Here is a 23117-nt window from a genome sequence, read left to right on the forward strand (position 1 = left end):
GATGTCACATATAATCTGGCAACAACAGCAACAGTAACAACAACAGCGACCTTGCAACGCTCTGACACAAACAATGGTTGGTTCAGTTCCTGCGGCGGTTGCCAGGCAACAGGAGACTGGAGTGTGTTTCTTGTCTCCACCAGCAAACAGCTGATAGATTTCTCTCTAGATCAACAGCTACACTTTTCTGATTCACATTTTGTGAAATCTTCATTTGAGTGTCTCACACATGACAGGATCACTTTTAATCCTCTCATTTACAACGGTGCTGATCCAGATTTAAAACATACTGTGATGATTATACGAAAGAGAAGACGAACGAAAGTAAATCTGAGTAGAAATAAAATAGTAAAATTGCATAGAAAGAAGCAAAAAGTACATTTTTTCATCATTTCCTCTTCATCAATCTGCCCTTTTCATAATAATATAATATATAAGAAATAATATATCGGGTTGTTGGAGGAACTGTCCTACTCCTTTTGAGTGTCTGCTGGATGACTGAGCTTCTATCTCTAGGCGTGTGAAGACGTGTGTCTTCTATGGTCTTGTTCTTTCCGTCACAACCTACGCTTGAGACCTCAGGTGGGAGTAGGAATGTATATCAACCGTTTGAGAGCTTTGCCTCTTAGCTCAGCTCTTTCTTCACCACAACAGAAACCGAGTCCTCAAGAGTGAGACTGTGAAGCCCCAGCAGAGGTCTGTGGGTTCAAAAATTCTCATCTTAACAATGAAAACATTTGCATTTTGGAAAATTGATTATTTTTTTATTGTCAAAAAAAGCAACAGGTTACACAGTTAACTTTCAGCAAATGCAAATCCCAAACTGTCCTAACATTCGGGACTTTTGGAATCCAAAAAGAAAGACTGAAAGGAAAGACTCACACACGTACACACACCATCTATCGATAATATACAAAAGAGGAAACACAGAATAAATATTAAAAATGGCCGCGTGAGAGAGAATCAGTCGAGATGTCCAACACCTGTTGCGCCTTCAAACGTCTTCGACTTCTTTGACTTTTACAGTTTTTACAAATTGTGCAAGTTTCATACTAAGGCTCTGGTCTTGAAGTGGTCTGACACACACACACACACACAGGTACACACTGACAACACTGGCTTCCTGTGCTGTGAGCGCTCACTGAGGTGTAAACAAACAATCGCACAATCAGGATTTTTGCCAGTGAGAGACGCACTCGCGCACACACACACATGCATTTTGGCACAACTTTCTCATGCAAACACAAACACACCAGTACTTACCTCATTTATACCCACACACACGCCAATTCACAGACGGTTGTACTCAATCTTTCTGATACACCCTTGCACGCACACAGTCACACTTACTCTCTCGCTCTCATGAGAAACACAAACTTTGACCCATTTCAACACACACTCCAGACTCACTCAGGGATATACACAGATGGAACACAGATGCAGGAACACACACATACATGCTCACACACACAATGACCCACAGATATTTTTGTGTGGATATTTCATGCTCGCACACATTCATGGTCACACAGTGACACACACATAAAACACACTCTAAGACGCACAGTCACACAACAGAAAGTGGAGACAAGTGTCATCACATCGTCACAACAATATCTGACCCACACAAAAACACATTCACACACACTAGAAGACACGTTTGTGGGCACACATTCCGCACACTCCCTGACGTGCAGTTAGACAGACAAACTAATAAACACTCAATTATTTCGACACACACTCAGTCATACGCTAAATGCAGACACACTGATGTCAAAGAAAACACACTCACACTCCACCACACACAGCAACCTAATCAGACACACAAAAATAGGACATTCACACACTGAGAGTGTCTGACTACACCCATCCTTGCACACGCTTACTACACACTCCTACATCTTCTGACATACTTAGACATATGCAGTGCATCACACACACTGAGCGACACATGACGGCACACATGGAAGAACACACTCAGACAGCTGAGACCAATAATGAGACACACACACACTCTGACATACTTTCCTATTTTGAGTCTAAGAGACACCCACACTCTGACGTACACTGAGACACTGGTACTGACACACAAAATGGACACACATACATAACACATTAAGGACACACTCCCAGTGACTCACCTAAATATATGCACCACAGGACGCAAGAGTTGAAACAAACCGAGGTGCACATTTGCTCACACACACATCAGGAAAAACACACAAATTGATAGACCAAACGCCTCACATAACCGACTTGCTGAGACAATCACACACATGAACAAACAGATGCTGGCAAATTTACAGAAACACAAGATGGCTCACACATCTGACTCTCAGACACACAGGTATTTAACACACTACACACAACAAAGACATAAAAATACAAAGTAGAAACAAACACATAATGTACTGCAGACATCCATGTGTTTGTTTGGCCACTAATATACACATTCTGATATGGGTTTTAATACACACTTCTGCACAAACACACAAGCACTCTTTCACACTTGTCTAACTAGGGCACACGAAATTTCGGCTCTTTTGATATACACACAGTCACACATGAGACATGAGGAACACACACACACTCAAACAAATTCAAAAGCACACGCACCACACAACACACCCTCACTCTCACACACTGAAGCCTTCTGACAAGTGCACACACATCCATGCACATACACACACACACACACACTACCTCCCTCTCACTTAGTGTTGTTGATGTCACAATAAGGAGTTTTTGGGTCGCGAGTCTCTGACAAACATGCACCATCATCAATTTCCAGCTTCACAACCAAAACAAATAGAGGTAAACAAACGCTCCTCCCGTGTCTTTAAAGCCAAAAATTTGACGTTGATTCTCCTCAAAACTTCAAGAACCAGAACCAAGTTTAAGGCAAACACACTCGGAGTGATGTTGGCAAAACTGGAACAAGATGTTTGGAGATCTCAACGTTGACTATCAGTGTCTTTTTTTGTCTGTTTGTCCTTCAAAGCAACATTTAAAAAGAATCATTGATTTTTTTTTTGTTTGTTTGTTTTATCGTGAAAATGATGTCAGACGGGACGAATGGATCATAAAACTACAAGAAATCATTGCAAGTTCAAAAGCACACACCGTAAACCCACGTCCCGAACCGCAAACCCCGCCCATATCATCAAACCCCCACCATCTTCAATCCCCACCCTCCACCCAAGTCCCGCCCCCCCCCCCAAAACCCTAAAAAGATATCACTTACATCGAAACCATTTTAATCCTCTCGTGACGTATTCCAACACGTTTGCTTTACTTACAGCGATCGTGGAGTCTGTTGCAATTCATTGTCTATTGAAAATGTTCACAAAATTAAAAAGACCAAAAAGGAAAAAAAAGCCTCTTTACATCTTCTTTTAGTGCAACTCTTAAAAAATGTCGAACCAGAAATTCCTCTAGTTGTTTTTTTTTTTTCAGACAGAATCACTCAAAAAATATCCAAAGGTTTTTTTTTTCTTTTTCTGTTTTTGTCTCCAACATTATATGGTGTCCCAGAGTCGGACTCCAAACCCAGCAGAGGACTTCAGGAGACTGTATTCCATATCCAGCCTCCATGTCCAACACTCCCTGGTGGAGGGGGTGGGGATGGACGTCCTGACCCAGCTGGGGTCAAGATAGAAGTAGAAACGGACTGTACAACCGGGCGTCTGGGCCCGGATCAAGATCAATCAGGGAAACCAAAACAAGAAAAAGCGTAAACCTTCATATAACGCAATAGGGTTCCCTGGGTAGCCTGGATTTTCTGCAGTAGAGCAGCGTGGTGCTAAAGCAGCGCCGCAGCTCTCGGTTAGAGAAGATGCAGATGAAAGGGTTGACCCCGGCCTGCGCAAAGCTCATCCACACAGCAGCTGTCAGGTAACCTGCCGGGACCACCGGACCCCTGGCGAAAACCCGCCAGTAGCAGGCAACCAGGTAAGGGCCCCACAGAGCCAAGAAGAAAAACGTCATGATGTAGAACATCCTACTAATCCTCTTCTCCGTCTTAAACTCATCCAGAACTAGAAGACGGCGTCGACCGGCGGCGTTGCTGTTCTGACGGATTCCCAGCAGAGTCGGCGGTGTCGGGCCTCGGCCAAATCCAGCTAGCCAGTTGGCCGCGGCTTGCCCGCTCGCGCCGGGTCCGTGGAAAGTCCAGTTCTGGCTCACGGCGGGTACGAACTGGACTGGCTTCATCTTCCGACGATCGTGCACAAAGAATATGAGCTTGAGGTAAACCAGCTGTGTGGCGAGAAGGATAAGCGCCAGCAGGAGCATGAAGCCTAGCGAGTCGTTGGCTCGGAACGACCGGTGCTGGAAAGTGCACTGGTCCTCCTCATGGATGAACGAGTACGTCCCCACATCCAGAACGGGCGGGAACGCCATCGCCACCGACAACGTCCACACCATGCAGATAATGGCCAGGCAGGTCCAAAAGGTTAACCTCTTGGTGTAGAAGCGGTGGTGGGCGATGGCCAAGTATCGGGTAACGCTGACGCAGAAGAGCATAAAGGCCGTGTGGAAGCACGACAGGACGCCCAGGAAGGCGATCACCTTGCAGGTCAGCGTGCCGTAGCTCCACGCCGAACCATTCTTGACCGACGTGAAGACGAAGGGGAAGCAGATGGCCGAGCGAAGGATGTCCGAGGCGCAGAGGTCCAGCAAGAAGTAGTACGGCGCCCGGTGCAGACTCTTGTCTTTGACCAGCAGGATGGAGATCAGGAGGTTCCCCACCACGCCGATGCCGATGATGAAACCAAGCGAGGTCAATTTGAGGAATGTGGCGAGAGGAGAGACATTCTGCAAGATGGTGTGGTCCCCTGCATGGCTATAGTTCGCCATAGATGGAGGAGGGATCATAAAGATAGTGGAACAGCTTCAGCCAAGTATCATGATCTGGAGGCGGCGATGGTGGCGGCGAGGAGGGGAGGCGTTAGATCCATTTGGCGGTGGGCTTTGAAGAGGTTTCCATGCATGTATGCCACCTCTCCTCTAAGGCATCCTTTGTTCCTTTGTCTCATCACACCTACAAAGAAAACACAGTCCCTGAAAGATCATCATCCACATCAGCATCTCTGGTGCCGAGTCAAAGCGACGCACGTTCACGCGGAAGAGAACCAAAAGCCAGAGAAGCACCTCGGGTGGGATTTGAGTGGACATTTTGGGCGCAGATGCAGCGGTTCTAGCTCACACCCTGCAGAGGAGAAGCGGTTAAAAAAAAAAAAAAAAAAGCCTCGAATAAACTCGCCCTGGATGAATGCGCGTCGTGGAACATCGACGGAGGGCGAGAACACAACAATGCCTCAGTGTTTGAGAGGCGCTCATTACAGTCGCACATCATCACCGACGCTGAAACCATGGATTCAAATACCCAGATGTCTGTTTATGAGTCGTCATCCGAGCGCTCGAATCTCCAAACGTCATTATTCTCAAGTCAAATCCGAGCCGTCGACAAGAATTTCCCGGGATCGTCGCGGAGCAAGGCCGAGGGAAAATCAAAACGTCAAATAAGCAAACTGATCGCCATCGATCCACGATCTTACCTGTTGATGACGCGTTCCGATCCCCGCTGGCGCTTATTTACATGGCACAAGTCTCGTTTTGGTGATTCTAAAAACGCCTGGTTTGTTGCCTGCCCCCCTTTTTTTCCTCCACGGTGAATATCATACAGTAAACGGCGCCCAGTGCGCATGCGCCCTGCATCCCTATTTGTGATCCAAGACGCGTCTTGTCTCTTGTTGCAGCAGCAGCAGCAGCAGCAGCGGCAGCAGCGGCAGCTCCGTCTCTCTCATCCACTGCTGCTGCCGGGCTGTAACGCGTTACTCCGGCATTGACCGTCTCCCGTGGCAACGGCTGCTTGTAGGGAGTCGCTGATTGGACCTCGACTTATCAGCAGAGTCTCCCACAACACACAGACGTGTCTTAAAGACCAGTGAAGCCGAGAGAACTTCAAACAACAAACAAGAGAACAACCGTGCTTTTAAACGCCGATAACGTGGAGACAACACCATAAAACTGTAGCACAATATAAGCAAAGTGGACAAACAAAACAATTCATTAAGAGGAAAATTTCCATCCACTTATTTGAGGAAGGTCGCAGGGGCAGCTGCTGAGTCAAAGAGGGCTGGATCCCTGTCGCCCCCACAATGCCCTACAAAGACGGCCTTCAGGGGATACTGTGAAATGATGATGCTCAAGCAGCCTCACTGTACAGGAGAGTCCACTCTGTTAAGACAGAGAACCAGGGTCTTTGTCTTTGAGGAGTTGACCCTCATCCACCACACTTGCATGGTGTCGATTGCCTTTTTAAAAAGATCTACATTTCCTGTTTAAAACTACAGGTTTGACTGTAACATTGAAGCTCGGAGATGTTGAAAACCTTTCAGATAATGTCGTCAGCAGTTCTTCAATTTCTCTCTTTATTTAACTGCAGCACCGCAGTTTGAAGACTTGAGGATGACTAAACTGGGAACAGCAGCGAGGGGTTACCCGGGGCAACGCTCTTCACCTGCAGGTGGAATGGCACTCTCACTACTGTATTATTGACGACTTCTTAGTTGTTCCCTCCATCAGGCGACATGACAAATTCATGGACTCTTGAACCGGCTTGTCCGACCAGAAGTCTCTGGGACACGGGTCGCCGTTTGTCTCAGGGTGCTGCGGCTTTTAAACATGAACATCATACATGCAGCAGACGTGTCACTGCACTGCTGATACGTCTATGAAAACCAGGACGCGACTGCCGCTTCTACATTTTTAACCAGGGGAGGGGAAAGAGTCTGCATGTCACTCGCCACCATTGAGTTTCCTTCAGTCCTCTAGACCCCTGACTAGTCGAGTCAGGAGCTCCTTAATTCACCAAGTTGATATGCGGTTGGCAGCATAAGGGTCTCTGCCACAGATAGGTCCTTGGTGCTTCACATCGAAATTCTGGAAAGTGTGTGGTCCCACCAATGGTCGGACTGCACAGATATAGAGGAGACACCATGTAGCGCCCTCCCTGTGTGTGAAACCACACCCAGCAGTAGAGAAAAACCCAACGGTTTACTCATCAATATATACAGTTTTACCAAGACTGCCAATAAAATTTTTACTATTTCGTTTTTGCATGCTTACTGTCTTATGTTTCCACAGCAACGGGGCTGTTGACTATCGCAATTTCAATCCTCTGAATGTTCGACACATTGCAGACTTGGCAATAAAGCTACCTTGACCATAAAAAGAGTTTTTACCATACAATTATTAAATAAAAATGAATTGTGTTCTATACATATATATATATATGAAGTGGATAAACAAAACAATTCTTTCAGACAAAAATATCCATCCACTTATATGAGGAAGGTCTCAGGAGCAGCTGCTGAGTCAAAGAGGGATGGATCCCTCACTGTACAGGAGAGTCCACCCTGTTGAGACAGAGAACCAGGGTCTTTGTCTTTGAGGAGTTGATCCTCATCCACCACACTCGCATGGTGTCAATTGTGTTATTAAGAAGATTTACATTCCTGTTTAAAACTACAGGTTTGACTCTAAAATTCAGAATTAACAGAAGATATATATATATAATATATATGTATGTATATATATATATATATATGTATGTATATATATATATATATATATATATATATATATATATATATATATATATATATATATATATATATATATTCTAACAAGAATGCATTATGTAGGATTTTTTTTAAACCAAGAAAAGAAATAAGCGCGATGTCACTCTCCAACCCTGAGGAATAACACTTGTGCATGTGAGTTATGATTAAAACACTCAAGGGTCTACGCTTCTTCGTCTTCTTCCAGTAAGCTCGCATGACCATCTCGATGGCGTCATAGGCCGCGCGTGCCAGCTGGTTTGTCCTCCAAATACGACCGATCCTTGGTGAGCTTGCAAAAGTGAACAATCACTCTGGCAGAACTTGTAAACATTTGAATCCATCACCATAATTCCAAGGTTGGGACTTGAGACATCCATCAGCCGAGAGGCCACGTCCTCATATTGTTCGTCGTAAAAAAAGTGATTTCATCTGGAAAATTAATTTGGCAACACACGGGGTTTGGAATTAAAGCGCAGATTTTATTTGGACGGAGGAGTTTGAGGTGAATGAGAGAAGTGGTGCGGAGCGGGACAGATTTATCCTCGGGGTTAAGCTGCTGATGAAAAGCAAAGAGGCAGACTCTCAGTCTTTTAAGTGTAAAAGTGTAAACTTGAAGTGACCTTTTATGTTGGGTAAAGTTACACAGCATCAGAGGGTCACGTTTGTTCAAGACAAAATGTGTTCGAATGAATCTTTATCCTAATTCATAATCTTGTGTTGACACCGTACACACACAGAGAGAGCCAGACTGAGAGTGACCTCTCTCTGAATGCTTTTGGATAGTGGGAAGAAACCAGAGTGCTCAGAAGAAACAAGACAGGGAAGAACAAACCAATGCCACACAGACAGGACAGAGGTTCACTGGAAACCATAAGCTGAAATGAGCTGAATTGAACCAGCAACTTTCTTACTGCTTAACAATTAACGCATGTCATTTTTAACACAAATATCAACAACTAACTGGGAAGTCCTAAACTACATTTATTCAAATTGACATGTTCATCCAAGTGAAAATCTAAACCAATGTTATGAATAACGTAGTTTCTGAACTGCAGAAACAGTTGGCACAATTCAGAACATCAGCAAACGTTTGCGTGCGTCATATTTGTTTATTGTGGTGAGTATATTGCTCTTTCATTACACAAAAAAGCGTGATAGACGTGCTGTGACATTTGGGCTTTGGTTTCGTCGCGGATGTTAAAAGTTCAGTCAGCTTCGCAGGAACTTCCGTACTCCGCCGCGGGTCACGTGACTGATGTCGACGGCGATTTACCCCCGTCTGTAGACAGAAAAGTTCTGACTCCCGTCTGTGGAGGTTCCAAACTCCGCGGAGGGCTCCATGATGGACGTGACGCCCGGGAGGAGCCGCTTCCTCACAGCCGATCGGCCCGCCTCCGGGAGTACCAGCCGAGGCAGACGCAGACCCCCACCACGGTCAGCACGGTGCCCAGCAGCAGCGCCAGAACGTCCCCGGCATCGTAAGCCTCCACCGGCGAGACCCCGCAGAGAAATATCAGGCAGAGTGCTGCGACGAATCGTGTCAGTCCCGGAGTCATGCTGTAGCCTTGTTGACTTCCCGGAACAGCGGCGTCACGTGACAGATCAGCGTCATCTTCCGGGTTCGTCCCGCCAAGTGAATTTTAGGAAGAATGCCGATACATTGTATTTATTCAAAATTAAGCCTTAAAATAATTTGTCATGTCTTCATTTTTATTTCTATCTTGAATGTTTGTTTGAGTCACATCATTCCCCGTTACCCACTCTTTCTGTTTCTTCTTCATTACTCTAATGATAATAATAATAAAAATGCTATTTCATGGACAGCCATTGTCAACACCCATATCCTACAAGTTAATTTAATGGAACACTAAAGTGCATTTTCCTCCTTCAGTAATCAGATCTTACTTGTTGTGTACCTTTGTGTCAAAATGTAATTGTATATACTATAATAATATCATTTCAAAGTGATATCAAGTTAGGTTTATAAAATAACTGAATTATCGGCTTAGGTCTCTTTTATAATGCAATGTGTTGCTGTCGTCCTGAATCCCACCCAACAGTCCAAAGACACTTGAGCAGTGTTTTTATTTTACATTTACATCTTGGTCTGTTAGGTTTTCCAGGCAAGTTATTCTCTGAACAATTTTAATAATGATCTCCCTGCATCTCATCTTCCCCTCTAGCCAACCACTCGGACTGTAACTCTAACAAGGCTTTGTTCCTCCACCACCACTCTCGGCTTTCACATATATGCCCGAGTGCATGTTTGTTTGAACCAGTATCATTGACTGTATGTGTGTGTGTGTTCTCTGCGGGCACTTTGTATGTAATTAAACTAACACAGACGACTTCGAATAAACACAGCGACCTTGTGAAATTACAGAGTCCGAGTCAACTGGCTCGCAGTCGGCAGATGGACAGGAACAAAACGTCCCACTGCTCGCGCTTCACACTTCCTCATCGCACAGTCGAGCTCCTGCCGAGTATTTGGATGCTTGACTTATGTAGCTTACACGTACAAATGTGCACACAGCCACACACCGACAGTTTGTCCTTCACATCAGTGCAACTTCACTTCGTCATCCGACAGATCGTGGATCGTGCGATGTGTTCTGGTTTGGAGTTTCATCTGTATTTCATTTTCTTCCGCTTATTCTGTGGTCTTGGGGGGTGTGGCCTAGCCCAGCAACTTGGGGCAACAAAAAAAGGAATTGTTTCTGTTGTAAAAATAAAGGATAGGTCAGGGTCAGGGCGGCTTTCGGCAAAAAAAGGGAAGTAAATGTAGGCAGCAGCACAATGCTTAAGGTATGTAGTCCCCATGCCTTTTAGCCTCATGTACTTTTTCTAGGCACAGAAAAGTCCATTTGTTCGTAGCGAGAGGAGTGTGAGGAAATGCTTCACAAGTTTCTACAGGTATTGGTCCATTAGTGATGTTTACATTAAGAGCCAATGCTACAAAGTGCTTCAACACATGATCCATACATTCCAAGTACAGTTTGGTTGGAACTGGCAACCAGCTGGCAAGATGGACTTTTACACTCCAGTGCATGAAGCCCTGGAAGGGGAGACGTCAATTACTCTACCATCTGCACTCAATGTACTGTACAAAGGAAACATGCATGGATTCGTGCCTTCTCACAGGTTTGTGTATCTACAGCAAATTATTTTGTGCGTACGCCATGTTTACATTCTTAAACTCCACCACTTGGGGATTTACCGATCGATCTACGTTCCCACCCTCACCTATGGTCATGAGCTTTGGGTAATGACCGAAAGGATGAGGTCGCAGATACAAGCGGCTGAGATGAGTTTCCTCCGCAGGGTGGCTGAGTGCACCCTTAGAGATAGGGTGAGGAGTTCGGTCATCCGGGAGGAGCTCGGGGTGGAGCCGCTGCTCCTCCACATCGAGAGGAACCAGCTGAGGTGGCTCAGGCATCTGATCCGGATGCCCCCTGGACGCCTCCCTGGAGAGGTGTTCCGGGCATGTGCTACCGGGAGGAGACCCCGGGGAAGACCCAGGACTTGCTGGAGAGATTATGTCTCCGGTCTGGCCTGGGAACGCCTCGGGATCCCCCGGGATGAGCTGGAGGAGGTTTGTGCGGATCGGGAAGTTTGGGTTTCCTTGCTCCGAATGCTGCCTCCGCGACCCGACTTTGGATAAGCGGCAGAAGAAGGTGAAGATGAAGGCCATGTATACATTTGAAATCCAGGTAAGTCTTGGAGCCCACAGAGTCACAGAGTCCAGACCTTAACCCCATTGAGAATCTTTGGGATGTGCTGGAGAAGGCTTTACGCAGCGGTCAGACTCTACCATCGTCAATGCCAGATCTTGGTGAAAAATGAATGCAACACTGGATGGAAATAAATCTTGTGACATTGTCGAAGCTTATCGTAACAATGCCACAGCGAATGCGTGCTGTGATCAAAGCAGAAGACGGTCCAACGAACGCAACTTTTTTTTGGCCAGGCAGTATAGATTCCCACTCAACACTCATCCACTATTGGCACAGGATCACATTAAAACCTTTTCATTGTAAGCTTGGTTGCCAAAGCATGTTGCTCGCCCTTGGCTCACCCATGTACCGAACAAATTCCATTTATCTTCATACCAATATCTTGAAACACCTCTTCCTCAGACTCGTCCATGAAGCTCTATTCCCAGCGGCCCTTCTTCTTTTGAAGGCAGGGCTGGTGATCAATTGCATGAGCAATGTCAATATCAATATGTCCGTGTGTCTTTCTTGAACACAAGACTCATCACCTCTTCTCAAAATCCTTGTGCACGGACGGGTACATTTGGTTCACAACTCCTAATGATAATGAATGAATTTCCACCACTGTTCATCTTTCCCTCTGTGAAGCTATTCACATCCCCCAGTAGATCCATTTTGTGGTTTTTGAGCACGACTCGCTGCAGTGATTATCCCAATCTCAGCAGTGGCGGTAATTGATCAGTGGGAGGATGAGAGATTATCCACAAATGTGTTTGTTTAACAGGCCAGAACATTGACATTCATCTGTCCTGCTAATGTGTTTACGATTAACCGCTGCTCCTGAAGGCCTCAAATCTGTTTGAGCATTTCCACATTGCCTGTCTGATGCAATGGGAGGAGGGAAAAAGTGTGCAGTGTTTGGTCCTCTTTCGTCTTTTCCATAGGGAACGGGTCGTCCCTCAACGTCCTTCACTGAACACTAAATGGGTGTGTGTGCTGCTTCTGTCCTCCCCTTTTTATGGTCCTTTTGCTTTGATTTTAAGAGGCATTTCTTACCCCTCTGTGGATTTGGCAGCTCTTCGGAATCCTTGACTGGAAGGGACTCCATAAAATCTCAATTTTTCTTTGGCTTACTCCCTGTGGTGTCCCAGGTGACCACAGCACTGCTAAAAACACTGGAAACACAGGCTGGTTGCGACACATCTTCACTCCCATGGCGTCATATATTGACATTAGGAAAATTGCTTTTTGCGTCCTTTTGCGTCAGTGATGCATGTCGACACACGGAAGTGCATCCCATGAAATAAAAGACAGATGTTGGGCTAGATAAGCCATGGAATGGCACTGCATTCATTTAATAACTTGTGCAGTGATACCTCGGTTTTCAAACGTCTCAGACTTCGAACCAAAAATTTGAGATTCCAGAACTCGAACACCCCCAAAAAAGCCGGAAAAAACGTGCAATCAGCTGACCCACGACGCGCTTTGTTATTGTGTATAACGCAGCCTCTGTATGCAGACGTGTCCTGTTAGCTACATTTACTGACTGTTTTTTCTTCGTATTGAGGTGTAAAACCTTTCCTGTCTCTGCACTGGACCGTGGTAGAGTGTCACAGGGGAGGTGCTCGCTCTCCACACCTCCGAGGCTGGAGCGCACACTCCAGGATTTGATGTCCTGTTGTGGGCTGGAGCTGGGACAGGGATGAGGCGAGTCTGGGACAGAGCGTTACTTGGTTTATGACTTTGTCTCAGCCAAACTGCACAGAAGCGCACATTCAGAGCTGGACACGCACCGGGCACCTCTTCACTTCTGGAGAGACGTCACTCACTCGGCAACCCCTCCCACATGCAGCGGCCACACACATAGAGGAACAGCGCACCTGCAGCACACACTCTACATTCACTCCTACAAAAGACTATTTTAAGGCTTGAAACACATCCATGAATTGTAATGGGAAAAATCGATTCAGATTTTGAACAAATTGCTTCTCGAACGGCCGTCTGGAACGAATGTGGTCGAGAACCGAGGTACCACTGTATTACTATTTAAATCCTATCAAACAGCTGTGCGTGTTAGTCATGGTGACTAAGGAGGCCAGCCACATAAGGGGTTATAAACAGCAACTGATGTCCTGCATGACTCAGTGAAGAGAACTTCAGCACAACTCCCTGCGTTGCTCCCCGCGAACCTCCTTGCATCATGCATTCCCACACCCATGCCTCATGCATGACCACATTTGCTGCTCCTTGCCCCTCGCGATGCACAATCCGCAACTGCAGTGCTACATGGGAAGGAAAATGTTCTTTTAGTCCGTGGAAACACCTATGTGTATGCATAACATGCCACGCTGAAGGCTGCCTTAGTTGTCAGGATAAGACGCAAAAGTACACTTTCCCAACATCAATTTTTACACCATGGGTGTGAGGATGGGTTGTGAAACAGGCGTCCCCCGCCACTCTCCCATGCCTCTGACGACTTGTAGTTCCGTGTTGACCGCGTCGCCTGTACACACCAATGTATCTTATTGATCCATTTGTTTATGCTGTCCTGACATATGTACAACAGAATTTTGGTGTTTTATTTTTATGGAGCATCTTTTTTAAACTGAAAATGTTCTGATATGAAAATGAGTGGCTCCCTGTGGATGTAACCATCATCTCTCCTATGTGTCCTGAAGTCCTGCGTCAGCCCTGGGACCTCCTCCTAGAGGACACCGGGGAGGGATCCGGGACACATCCCGCTCCGGTTCCTAAGCCACCTGCACTTGGCTTCTCTTGGAGGAGCCGTGTTTCTTCTAGGGAGCTTTTCAAATCTCTCGGTCACTTGTTCATGAGTGAAGGGACACGGGAGCATGAGCTGGACAAGTGAAAGAGTGAAGCATTAGATATAGGATATGTATAAGAGGATGAAAAATCAAAGGATGGAGTACTTCATCCCATCATCTCGCCTGAGTTTGTCTCTTCTACACAAGCCAATCCAAACACACAAAATGCAGTTGACACAAGATTAATTATACCCTGAAATTGGTTTCTCAGGAAAGTCTGAAATGCTGACCCTCTAAGCGATTGCTGCCATTGTGTTGCTTCACTGCACTATCCATAATGAATTGTACAGCGAAGAAAATGACAAATGGATTTTTCCTTGTCTCTTGTAGCTGCTGCTGTACAAGGAACGACTTAAAAGGCAGTGAATCAACGCTAGAAAAGGCACGCGTGGATTTAAATAACGTCGAGTTCCTTTGTACTTCAGCAGACATTTCCAAGAATATCACAAAGCTGAATGTGACGCGGGTACGACTGTGCTACTGAGTCAAGATATTCAATTTTGTCGAGATGTGAAGTGGAAACATGAAGACATGTCTTAAGTCAAAGTAAAGGATAAGAGAGTCACAACACAGAGGCTCTTAACCTGCTGGGCGCCTGAATTCTTTTTAAATATTTCACGTCATATCGCAATTTCAAAAGGTTGTAGCTTATTGCGTATGGTAATGAGAAATATGACCCTCTTTAGAGTTTGGGATAGGTGTAAATTCGCTTTGTATGTACATCATGACATCACCAACCCAAGATGCCCCCGCCATCATCAATGTCGTGGAGCGTGAACACCATGTCCCAAGTGTGGCAAAGCACCGGCATGTACTTTTCATGGACTGAGCATATTCACTGTCTCTACATGCCACAGGAGCGCTGCTTCTTATGATCTTTATTCACTCAAAACATTCACAGAAACACATCCACTACCTGCCATCTGCTTGTGTGAAGTAGTGGCCACATCAGGCTTCAAATTTGCAGCTTGACTAGTTTAAATGCAGAGATACTGCTTGTCCGAATATTGCGGTTTTGATGAATCATGCTGAAGGGTTCACAGCATGATTCAGTTAGGAGGGGAGATCTGACAAGATAGCTAGGTATTTGTTAAGAAAATTGCTTTGGTTGAGTCAATGTTTATTATGAGTCAATCATCATAATGAACATTTTTCTTTGCTTGTTCCCTAGTCGTGTTGAGGTGGGCTGGAGCCTGACTCAGCCAGTTGGAGTGATACAACAGTGGCAGCCTGTAGCCGAACAGCCATTCATGGACAGACTCACACCGATGGACCATTTAGTCATCGATTATTATAAGGAAGGAAACCAGAGTGCTTCAAGGAAACCCATCCATAACAATGACAATGCAATAGTGAGTCCAAAAACTACACTGTCTAGATCTTGCTGCGTCTGTGATAGCCGCCCAAACCAGACAGAGAACGACCCACTAACTCCTCCTAAAACTGCTCAATCACAGTTCCTGTCGCCTGGAAGGCTGTTCTGGTCCATGTGCTGAGCTCACTGCAGAGGCGATCGATCCAAGCATAAAGAAATGAGATCCCGCCGACGATCCACCTGCAGAGTAATTGGGCTGAGTGAGCCTGCAGAACCCGTCCCGATAAATAGGTCACTTAACAAGTTGTTTACAACAGCGACCCGACATGATACACCAGAGACCAGCGAGCTCCGGTCTGGCCTCGAAAGCGTAACGGTGGTGAGTCAGTGCTGGAATATTTAGGACACTTCTGCCGCTACAGTACCAACACAAATCACTGCAGCTCTTAAATGGTGTTGGAGTCTAGCTGTGTCTCAAGGAGGGAAAAGAAGGGGAGGGGACGGTGCCTCAATCGCGGGAAATAGGTCAAGGTGGTCATGTTTTAGCTGTACGAGTGTCCAGAAGGGTGTGATGCCGGAGGCTATGCCACCTTCTACAGCAGACCACCGCCATCGTCTTTCTGTCACTAAATGCCGAGTGTGGCTGACCATTGTGATAGAGAATAGAGATTCTGCGTGGAAGCATTGTGGTAGTAACTTGGACCGCTGAGCTCACTGCTGAGTCAAAAGTGAGTTAAGAATGCTAACACACTTTCAATGTCTTCCATTGTACCGACAGGACCTGACGTGCCAAGGCTATGTCCAGATTTGCTGCTGATAACGCTGCACATGTTCCTTCTGTGCCGCACCAGGATCCACTGGAATGCTGCGGAACGTCGCCTCTGCTTACTTCTGAACTCGTTCCAGCGCAGTTTCTGCAATTGAGCCGTCAGCGCCTGAAATTAACGAGGCTGCTGATCGCTCTGCCGGTAATTAGAGAGTGCAGCTGGACGACGGCGAGCAGCCTCTCGGTGCTTTCAGCTGACGTCTGTTCTCTCAGCCGGTCAGCTGATGCAGAGGACCGCCGCGCGGAACGGACCACGCCGATGAGTGGGGAGCAGATTTCTGGATGGCAGCAGGAACTCAAGTCACTGTGAGAGCTGTGGATTCACCGACGCCCAGTCAGGTGTTCAGTATTGTTAAAATATCGGCATGACTTGTATGAATTACACGAGGATTAAAACATTTTACAGGGTAAGTTAAAACATGAAGACAGTTGAAGAAATTCGATCAAAGAGTGCGGAAATATTAACATATTGAATGGCGATAAGCAGTCATTTGTCATAAACAAAAAAACAAAAATATTGAGGGGCTGAGTCAAAAAATCGAGATAATAACTCAATCATTGCTCACTGTTTCCCTCCCATCAGTCTCGCTGGCCATAGTGTTCTCAGCTGAGAGCATCTGAATCTTCATCTGACCGAGGGGGACCCGTGAGGCTCGAGGCCGAGTCAGCAAACATGCACTTGCATCCGCTGTTTGTGTTCCTGTCCAGATATCAGCCTGACTGAATATTGTCAAGACCCAGGGGGCTACACGCACGTGGAGGTAGCGAGCAGAGGAGGACGCGACCTTGAAAAGCTGAGACCTCACGGGAACTCCAGGAAATGGCCTGCTTACGAGAGCGGAACTATCACTGCATCTTCTCATGTGGCGATCTGTGCCGTCCTAACATCTCATACTGGAGCCTTTATCGGCATCAGACGCCTGGAAGTGTTCTGTATCACCCAGGTTAATGAGGTTATCTATTTTGAGTCGTGGAACATAGGAATACAGCATCTGTTGAGGCTGGTTCCCGTCTGACTCTGGTCTTGTCTGGCTGTATCACCCAGACCTCCAGGAACATAATGCTGACTTCGAATTCAACTGTGATTTTTTATTCATTTACTTTTTAACAGGAAGAAAAAGTGCAACCACGGTGAAAAAGTAAAAAGGTGAATACAAACGTCAGCGTGAAGTCATGAACCTATTCTGCTGTTGTCAAAGTTAAGCCCGGGCAACAGTTTGAGCTACTCATGGCCGTATTTTCCTGCAAGAAACCAGCAGAGAAATAAGGGCAGAAATATTTACTATGGTGCAGAGGCCGCGATTCCGTTTCCATGTTCATAATCCTCAAGTCCTCTGAGGTACACAGTAACATCTTTGTGTTGCACACGGTGCCTCTCACGTACTGTGTAAGAGACTCTAGTACTCGCATCACTTTGCGTCCCCATGGCAACTCATGTCTCTGTGATCAACTCACCTTATCGGCTTTATCCAGTCACATTCCCATCCACATAGCTATGGCAACTCCCACAACCTGCCAGATCATGTTTGTCCTCATGCATCCAGCACTCATGTTCTCGACCTCATCTGCCCTAAACACTACAAGGGAATTTGAAAGGATCCGCATGCTGGTGGCCACTGACGCATGAAGCCCTATGGTAGACCTGACATATATGTAATTTTATCACAAGCACAAGTTGGATTTCCAGGCAACTGTTGCACTGAAAACACTGACTCAGGAAAGAGAGTCAGACTCAGGGGTTAGTGACCATAGGTGAGAAGACAGGGGTCTGGCCACCCTTGGTATATACCCCCAGGAAAGGAACGTTGTGGAGGGAGGAAATCTCTTTATTTTGACAGATGCTCCCAATTTCAAACCCTAGATTAAAAAAGTGTCCGGATCGGGGCAATTTATTTTGAGTGGGCCAGTGCACTTGCACTCGTCCCGTTGAAGAGAATAATAGATGCGATTCTATAAACCTCAAATTAGGTGGAGACGTCCAATTAAGTCTGCGTGAACTCTGCAAACTTCTCAGAGTTCTTCAGACAGACGACGATATGTGGCATTTCAAAAGTTTAAAAGGTGGTCAATCCTGGCATTTCGCTTCGAAAGCCTTCATGCGACTGTATCTCTGCAACTTCTTGAGTTAAAAGGGGCATCATTTCTCAAAAGGGCAATGCTTGCAAGTGGCATATATCTGTTGAGGTGTGATTTGCTCTCATCTGTTTGCGTTTCCGCCCCTTTGAGTCGTGCTTCCAGTCCTGTGCTGTCACCTGGGGAGAGCCTTGGGTCATAATAGTCTGTGGAGAGCAGATGCAGCAGGGTTCCAGAAACAATAAATCAGGTTTTGACATATTATTTTCACATTTTCTGTGATGGTAGACTTCATATTGAACAGCTATAAATCACGTAGTCTGGCTCTGTAGCTATTAGTATGACAAGCCTCTAGACAACGCAACTTTCTCTGGTCGAACCGACAATGAGTGTGTCCTGAGAGTGATGCCACAACCACCCATGTGACTGTGAAGTGTGACAGTGTTTGTACCGGACTTGTAAGTCATTATTTGTGTTTACATCTTTATCCTCACTCCCATCATATCTTGGGGGTAAGTGGGGAAGTAGACTTTTGCGTCCTATACCAACAACAAAGGCAGCCTTCAGCGTCGCATGTTGATGCATTCGTGTAGCTGTTTCAATGGACTATAAGAGCGTTTTCCTTCCCACGTTCCAGGCAGGATGGTGGATTGTGCATGGAGCATGGAGCATCGCACTCATTGACCCATGGAGCACCGGTGGAGGTGTGAATGGTGTGTCGCGAAGCACAAGGAGAAGCACATGTGGAGGTGCTGAAAAGTGGGGATATTGTCATGAATCCGCTTTTATTTTGGTCATTTGAGTCCCGTTTTGCTTTCCCCCTTCTGTCTTCCTGTTCCTGTGGCACACGGCTGGAGCCAATGAACCCCTAATCTTCCATGCTATATATATAAACACCTGGAATCCAGCAACATGTGCCAGATCGACTCATTTGCTCCAACTGGTAATCTGCTCCGTTTGTTCTTCTCTGCTGTCGTTTAAATTATCTTCTGTTCAGCTATTTCTAAACCCTGCTGTTCTGAGTTTTTGTATTTTGACTCCCTTTGTTCTCCCTGCTCTGCATGGTTTCTTGGTTTTCTCTCTGTATTTGTTAATCTCGATAGTTTACTTTGTGTTTTGTTGTTCATTGTGTGTTTGCTCTCCTGTTACAGACTGTTCTTGCATTCTTTCTGCCGGTTTGGTGACGCTTTTCGTTTGGACTCTTCCCAGTTTTGGTGACGCTGTTTTCTTCTCCCGGTTCGGTGACGCCCTTTTATTATATATATATATTTTTTAATTAAATAATTGTATTCAATTACTCCAGCCTCCTGTGACTCTTTCACCACTGCACTTGGGTCCCACTCTGCGTCTTGACTCCCAACAAATATGACGTGGTGAAGCTCTCTTCACTGAATCACACTGGATGTCAGTTGCTATTTTATAACGTCTTACATGGGGCCTCTCCTTAGTGACGGTACCGTCACCATGACTAAAACGCACAACTGTTTGTTGGGCTTTGAATAGCAATAGACATGTTAAATGTAGAATAAATGGAGTGCCATCCCATGACTTGCTTAATCCCGACCTCCATCGCTAAACGTAGATTGAATGGAGCACAATACTACCTACCAATAATAATCCCTAACGCTGAAGACTGCCTTTGTCGTCAGTATAGGACGAAATAGCCACTATCGGCTATCGTCCACTATCATTCATTAGGCAGAAAAGAGAGTCTAGCCTTTTCAGTGTCATTAGCAGTGTTGATGGACTATTTGGTTTGGACAAGTGTCACATGTTCTATCACAACTGTGTTCCTGCAGCTGCTGTGTTGGGTGGCGGGGACCAGAAACCAAGCTTTATGACAGTTTACATATACACTTTTTTTTCCAGTGACGCTGCCAAGAACATATACTGTTAAAGGGTCATGGTGCTATCATCAAAGAAAAGAGTCCCCCTATCCCACCCCATTGGAGGGATTGAAACGTCCCTGTGATCATCTGTTGCCAGTACCGTTGTGCCCCAGTTGAGGGACCAAGCGAAATGCATTTCTGTTCTCCAGCCCCAGTTCAGTGGAACCCTGTTGAAAGCCTGGAAAAACGGCAGCCAGAACTTATACCCCCAGCTATTCGAAACATCACCTGATGCATTACTAATCTACAATATACCATCCCACCACTGTTTGATGTCGGATGTTATCAAAGAACCCCTAAAAATAGTACCATCTGTCCATTCACCTTTGCAGTTACTCATAACCCAAATGCAAATTGTTTGTAGTTCAAAAAGCCACACTGTGGTCAGTATGTTGTTTACAGCTGGATTCCTAATCTGTGTTTCTATTTGACAATGCAAGGAAATGTAGGAACTACAAGAGGCTCCTTTGGTTTTCATTTCTACATCAACAGATTCTCACACTGCTTGTATTCGCACCTTCACACTTGCTCGTCTCGCTTCCGCGACACACACGTAAGCAAGGAATTACGGCAGGCGTGTTTTTCCAAGTGACGCCCGCCAGCGTCGATATCATCTCATTCTTTCACGTTCTTATCGTAGCAGGTCATGTAAGGTTATCTCCGCTACAGTTCATTCCCGGCCGTAATGAGGCCGGAGTGGTGAGCGGAATATTAAAGACGTCGCCCTCGGCGAGCAATCTGGAATCAAACTAGTGATGAATTAGTTATAGACGTTTGCGGTCTTGTATCACACGTGTTCTGTGAAGGTTGGTGTTGATCTGTCTGGGGTGCGAGTTTGAAACCTGTCAGCTGTAACGCCACACAGCAGAGATTAAATCTTTATTTCCCTCAGCAGTGTTTTCTCTCTCCACCGGCGAGCGTCTGTCCTTGGTTCAACCTGCCCCCAAAAGGAGTTTACATTTGCATGCATTAGCGCTCTCCTGTGGCTCGCCTGTTACCCGCTGTGCCATCCAGTCTGATTAATGATCCGAGTGTGCCACTTCTCTCAGCAGCCAGCGCCCGCCTGCTTCCCTCGCATCAAACATCCCAGTTTGGGCAGAAGCAGCTCCGATGTTATTTTCTCAGTGAATCGAAAAAGCACTTGCTCGTGTTTGCAGGCTCCAACACGCCGTGTAAGTGACAGCTGCAGGATGCTCCCACGAGAGCTGATGTTAGGAGCCTTAATTAAGATCACGACTCAATTTGTAGATCACTTTTACCCATTTGGATTAGCTTGTGGGAACAGTGGGGCAGGTTACAGGCGTGAATTCCATCTGCCTGTCACTCCATCCATCCATCTAACTGGAGTGTGTCTTGGGGTGTAGTCGTAGAAGAAGGGTTTTGGTCCATTAGAACTGGTGTGGGATTTAAACAAGCCCAAACACAGACACAATGATCTGTCTGCATTTAGTCGCACGGCCCTTTCAGCTTTAGCTACCCGCTGTTGCTCTGTCAGCTTGTCCTTTCTACATGGTACAGTCAGTTGCATCTTCCTTACTGGACCTTCCCTGCTGGTCCAGGAAATCATGCCTCCCCCACTTGGTTCTAGCATTTCTCCGGTTCTCCCATGCAGATGGTCACTTCGTGTTCCGACGGTAATATTCTCTCTCTCGACCCTCCGATCTCTTCTAGCTCCTGTTTATATCTCTGTTTTCTGCGCGCGCCTCTGTACCTTTTCTATAGCCTTCATCCTTGTGTGTGTGTGGAACCACCACCGAGCGCTTGGTGTTATTTGGGCCTTAGTGAGTTTTGTTCCAGAGTGCATTTCAGTTCTCCCGTTATTTCAGGTTTGAACTTAATTCACCTGCTTTTCTGTTTTCAGGTTTTCACCCCTTCTCTACGTGCCACTTCTGGTGTCGATGTCCTCAGTTGTTCCCTCTTGTTCGTGTATAGGTTGTGTTTATTGTATTAAATTAATTGTTAACTCCTACTCTCGTCGTTCGAGTTTTCTGTTAACTGGCAACACTCCTGCACTTGGGTCAGACTCATTGAGCGATCATGACACTCACACTTTTTCATTAAAATTCCTCTTTAAAAAACGTTTGGACCCCCCCCTATATTGCTTGGAAAAAACATACTTAAATATAGATGTGTTCAAAATTCATCTGAGGAGTTGAAATGTGATTCATATAATTTTCATGGTAGCTACAAAAGCAATGATGCAGGCAAACAGCCGTCACGGTGTCATTGTTTCACTGCGTGTCGTCACTGCATTTGTTTTATGTTGCCTGACCGAAGTGCCTGAGTGCAACAGTCATTAGGCGTCACCGTGCTCGTGTTTATGGACCGCACAGCTGAGGTGAGCGATGGAGAGAGGAGGAGGAAGGTTTGGGGTAGCCGTGGAAACCCTTCCTTCGTTGGATCATTGCTGTGCTGTGATTGGTGGAATGACCCGCTCCTGCTCTCGGTTGCATCATCTGCTACATGGAAGACACCTCTCACGTTCTTGGCTTTTCTCTATCTCTCCCTCTTTCATGAGCTGTGAGTGGAACTGTCTCCCACGAGTGAAGCACGTTCAAATGGAATCCCCATCCCCCTTTCCAAAAAAACGAGTGTAGAAGTAGGAAAATGGAGGATTTTTTTTTTCTCTTCTGCATATCTTTTGCTGTCACGAGAACAGTGGCTGAGCATGTCCCTGGCTGCCGGGGCTGTGACTGTCACAGATGCTGCCTGGTTAGTGTGGACTGGGTTGAACTCTGTGGAACTAAAGATGCTGCGTGCTCTGATTACCAGGTGAATCATCGCACTAATCCAGAAGTGCAGTCGTCTGTTGCTATGCGACCAGATCAGTCATGCCAGGCTTTTGGGG

General features: G+C 46.0%; 2 protein-coding genes across 2 annotated transcripts; both read right to left on the reverse strand.

Annotated features, from left to right (window-relative positions):
• Positions 1–3225: 3225 nt before the first annotated feature.
• gpr85 (G protein-coupled receptor 85) lies at positions 3226–5798 on the reverse strand. The gene is made up of 2 exons (XM_053864017.1): positions 5559–5798; positions 3226–5041 (listed from the first exon to the last, which is right to left on the reverse strand). The coding sequence occupies exon 2, from the start codon at positions 4873–4875 to the stop codon at positions 3742–3744; it is 1134 nt and encodes a 377-aa protein (XP_053719992.1). The 5' UTR covers positions 4876–5041; positions 5559–5798; the 3' UTR covers positions 3226–3741.
• A 2334-nt stretch (positions 5799–8132) lies between these two features.
• LOC128757887 (small integral membrane protein 30-like) lies at positions 8133–9217 on the reverse strand. The gene has a single exon (XM_053863509.1). It carries the CDS (start codon positions 9182–9184, stop codon positions 9002–9004), a length of 183 nt encoding a protein of 60 aa, XP_053719484.1. The 5' UTR covers positions 9185–9217; the 3' UTR covers positions 8133–9001.
• Between the last annotated feature and the right edge of the window lie 13900 nt (positions 9218–23117).

The sequence above is a fragment of the Synchiropus splendidus genome, chromosome 4 (assembly GCF_027744825.2).
Source record: "Synchiropus splendidus isolate RoL2022-P1 chromosome 4, RoL_Sspl_1.0, whole genome shotgun sequence".
NCBI classification, from domain to species: Eukaryota; Metazoa; Chordata; class Actinopteri; order Syngnathiformes; family Callionymidae; genus Synchiropus; species Synchiropus splendidus.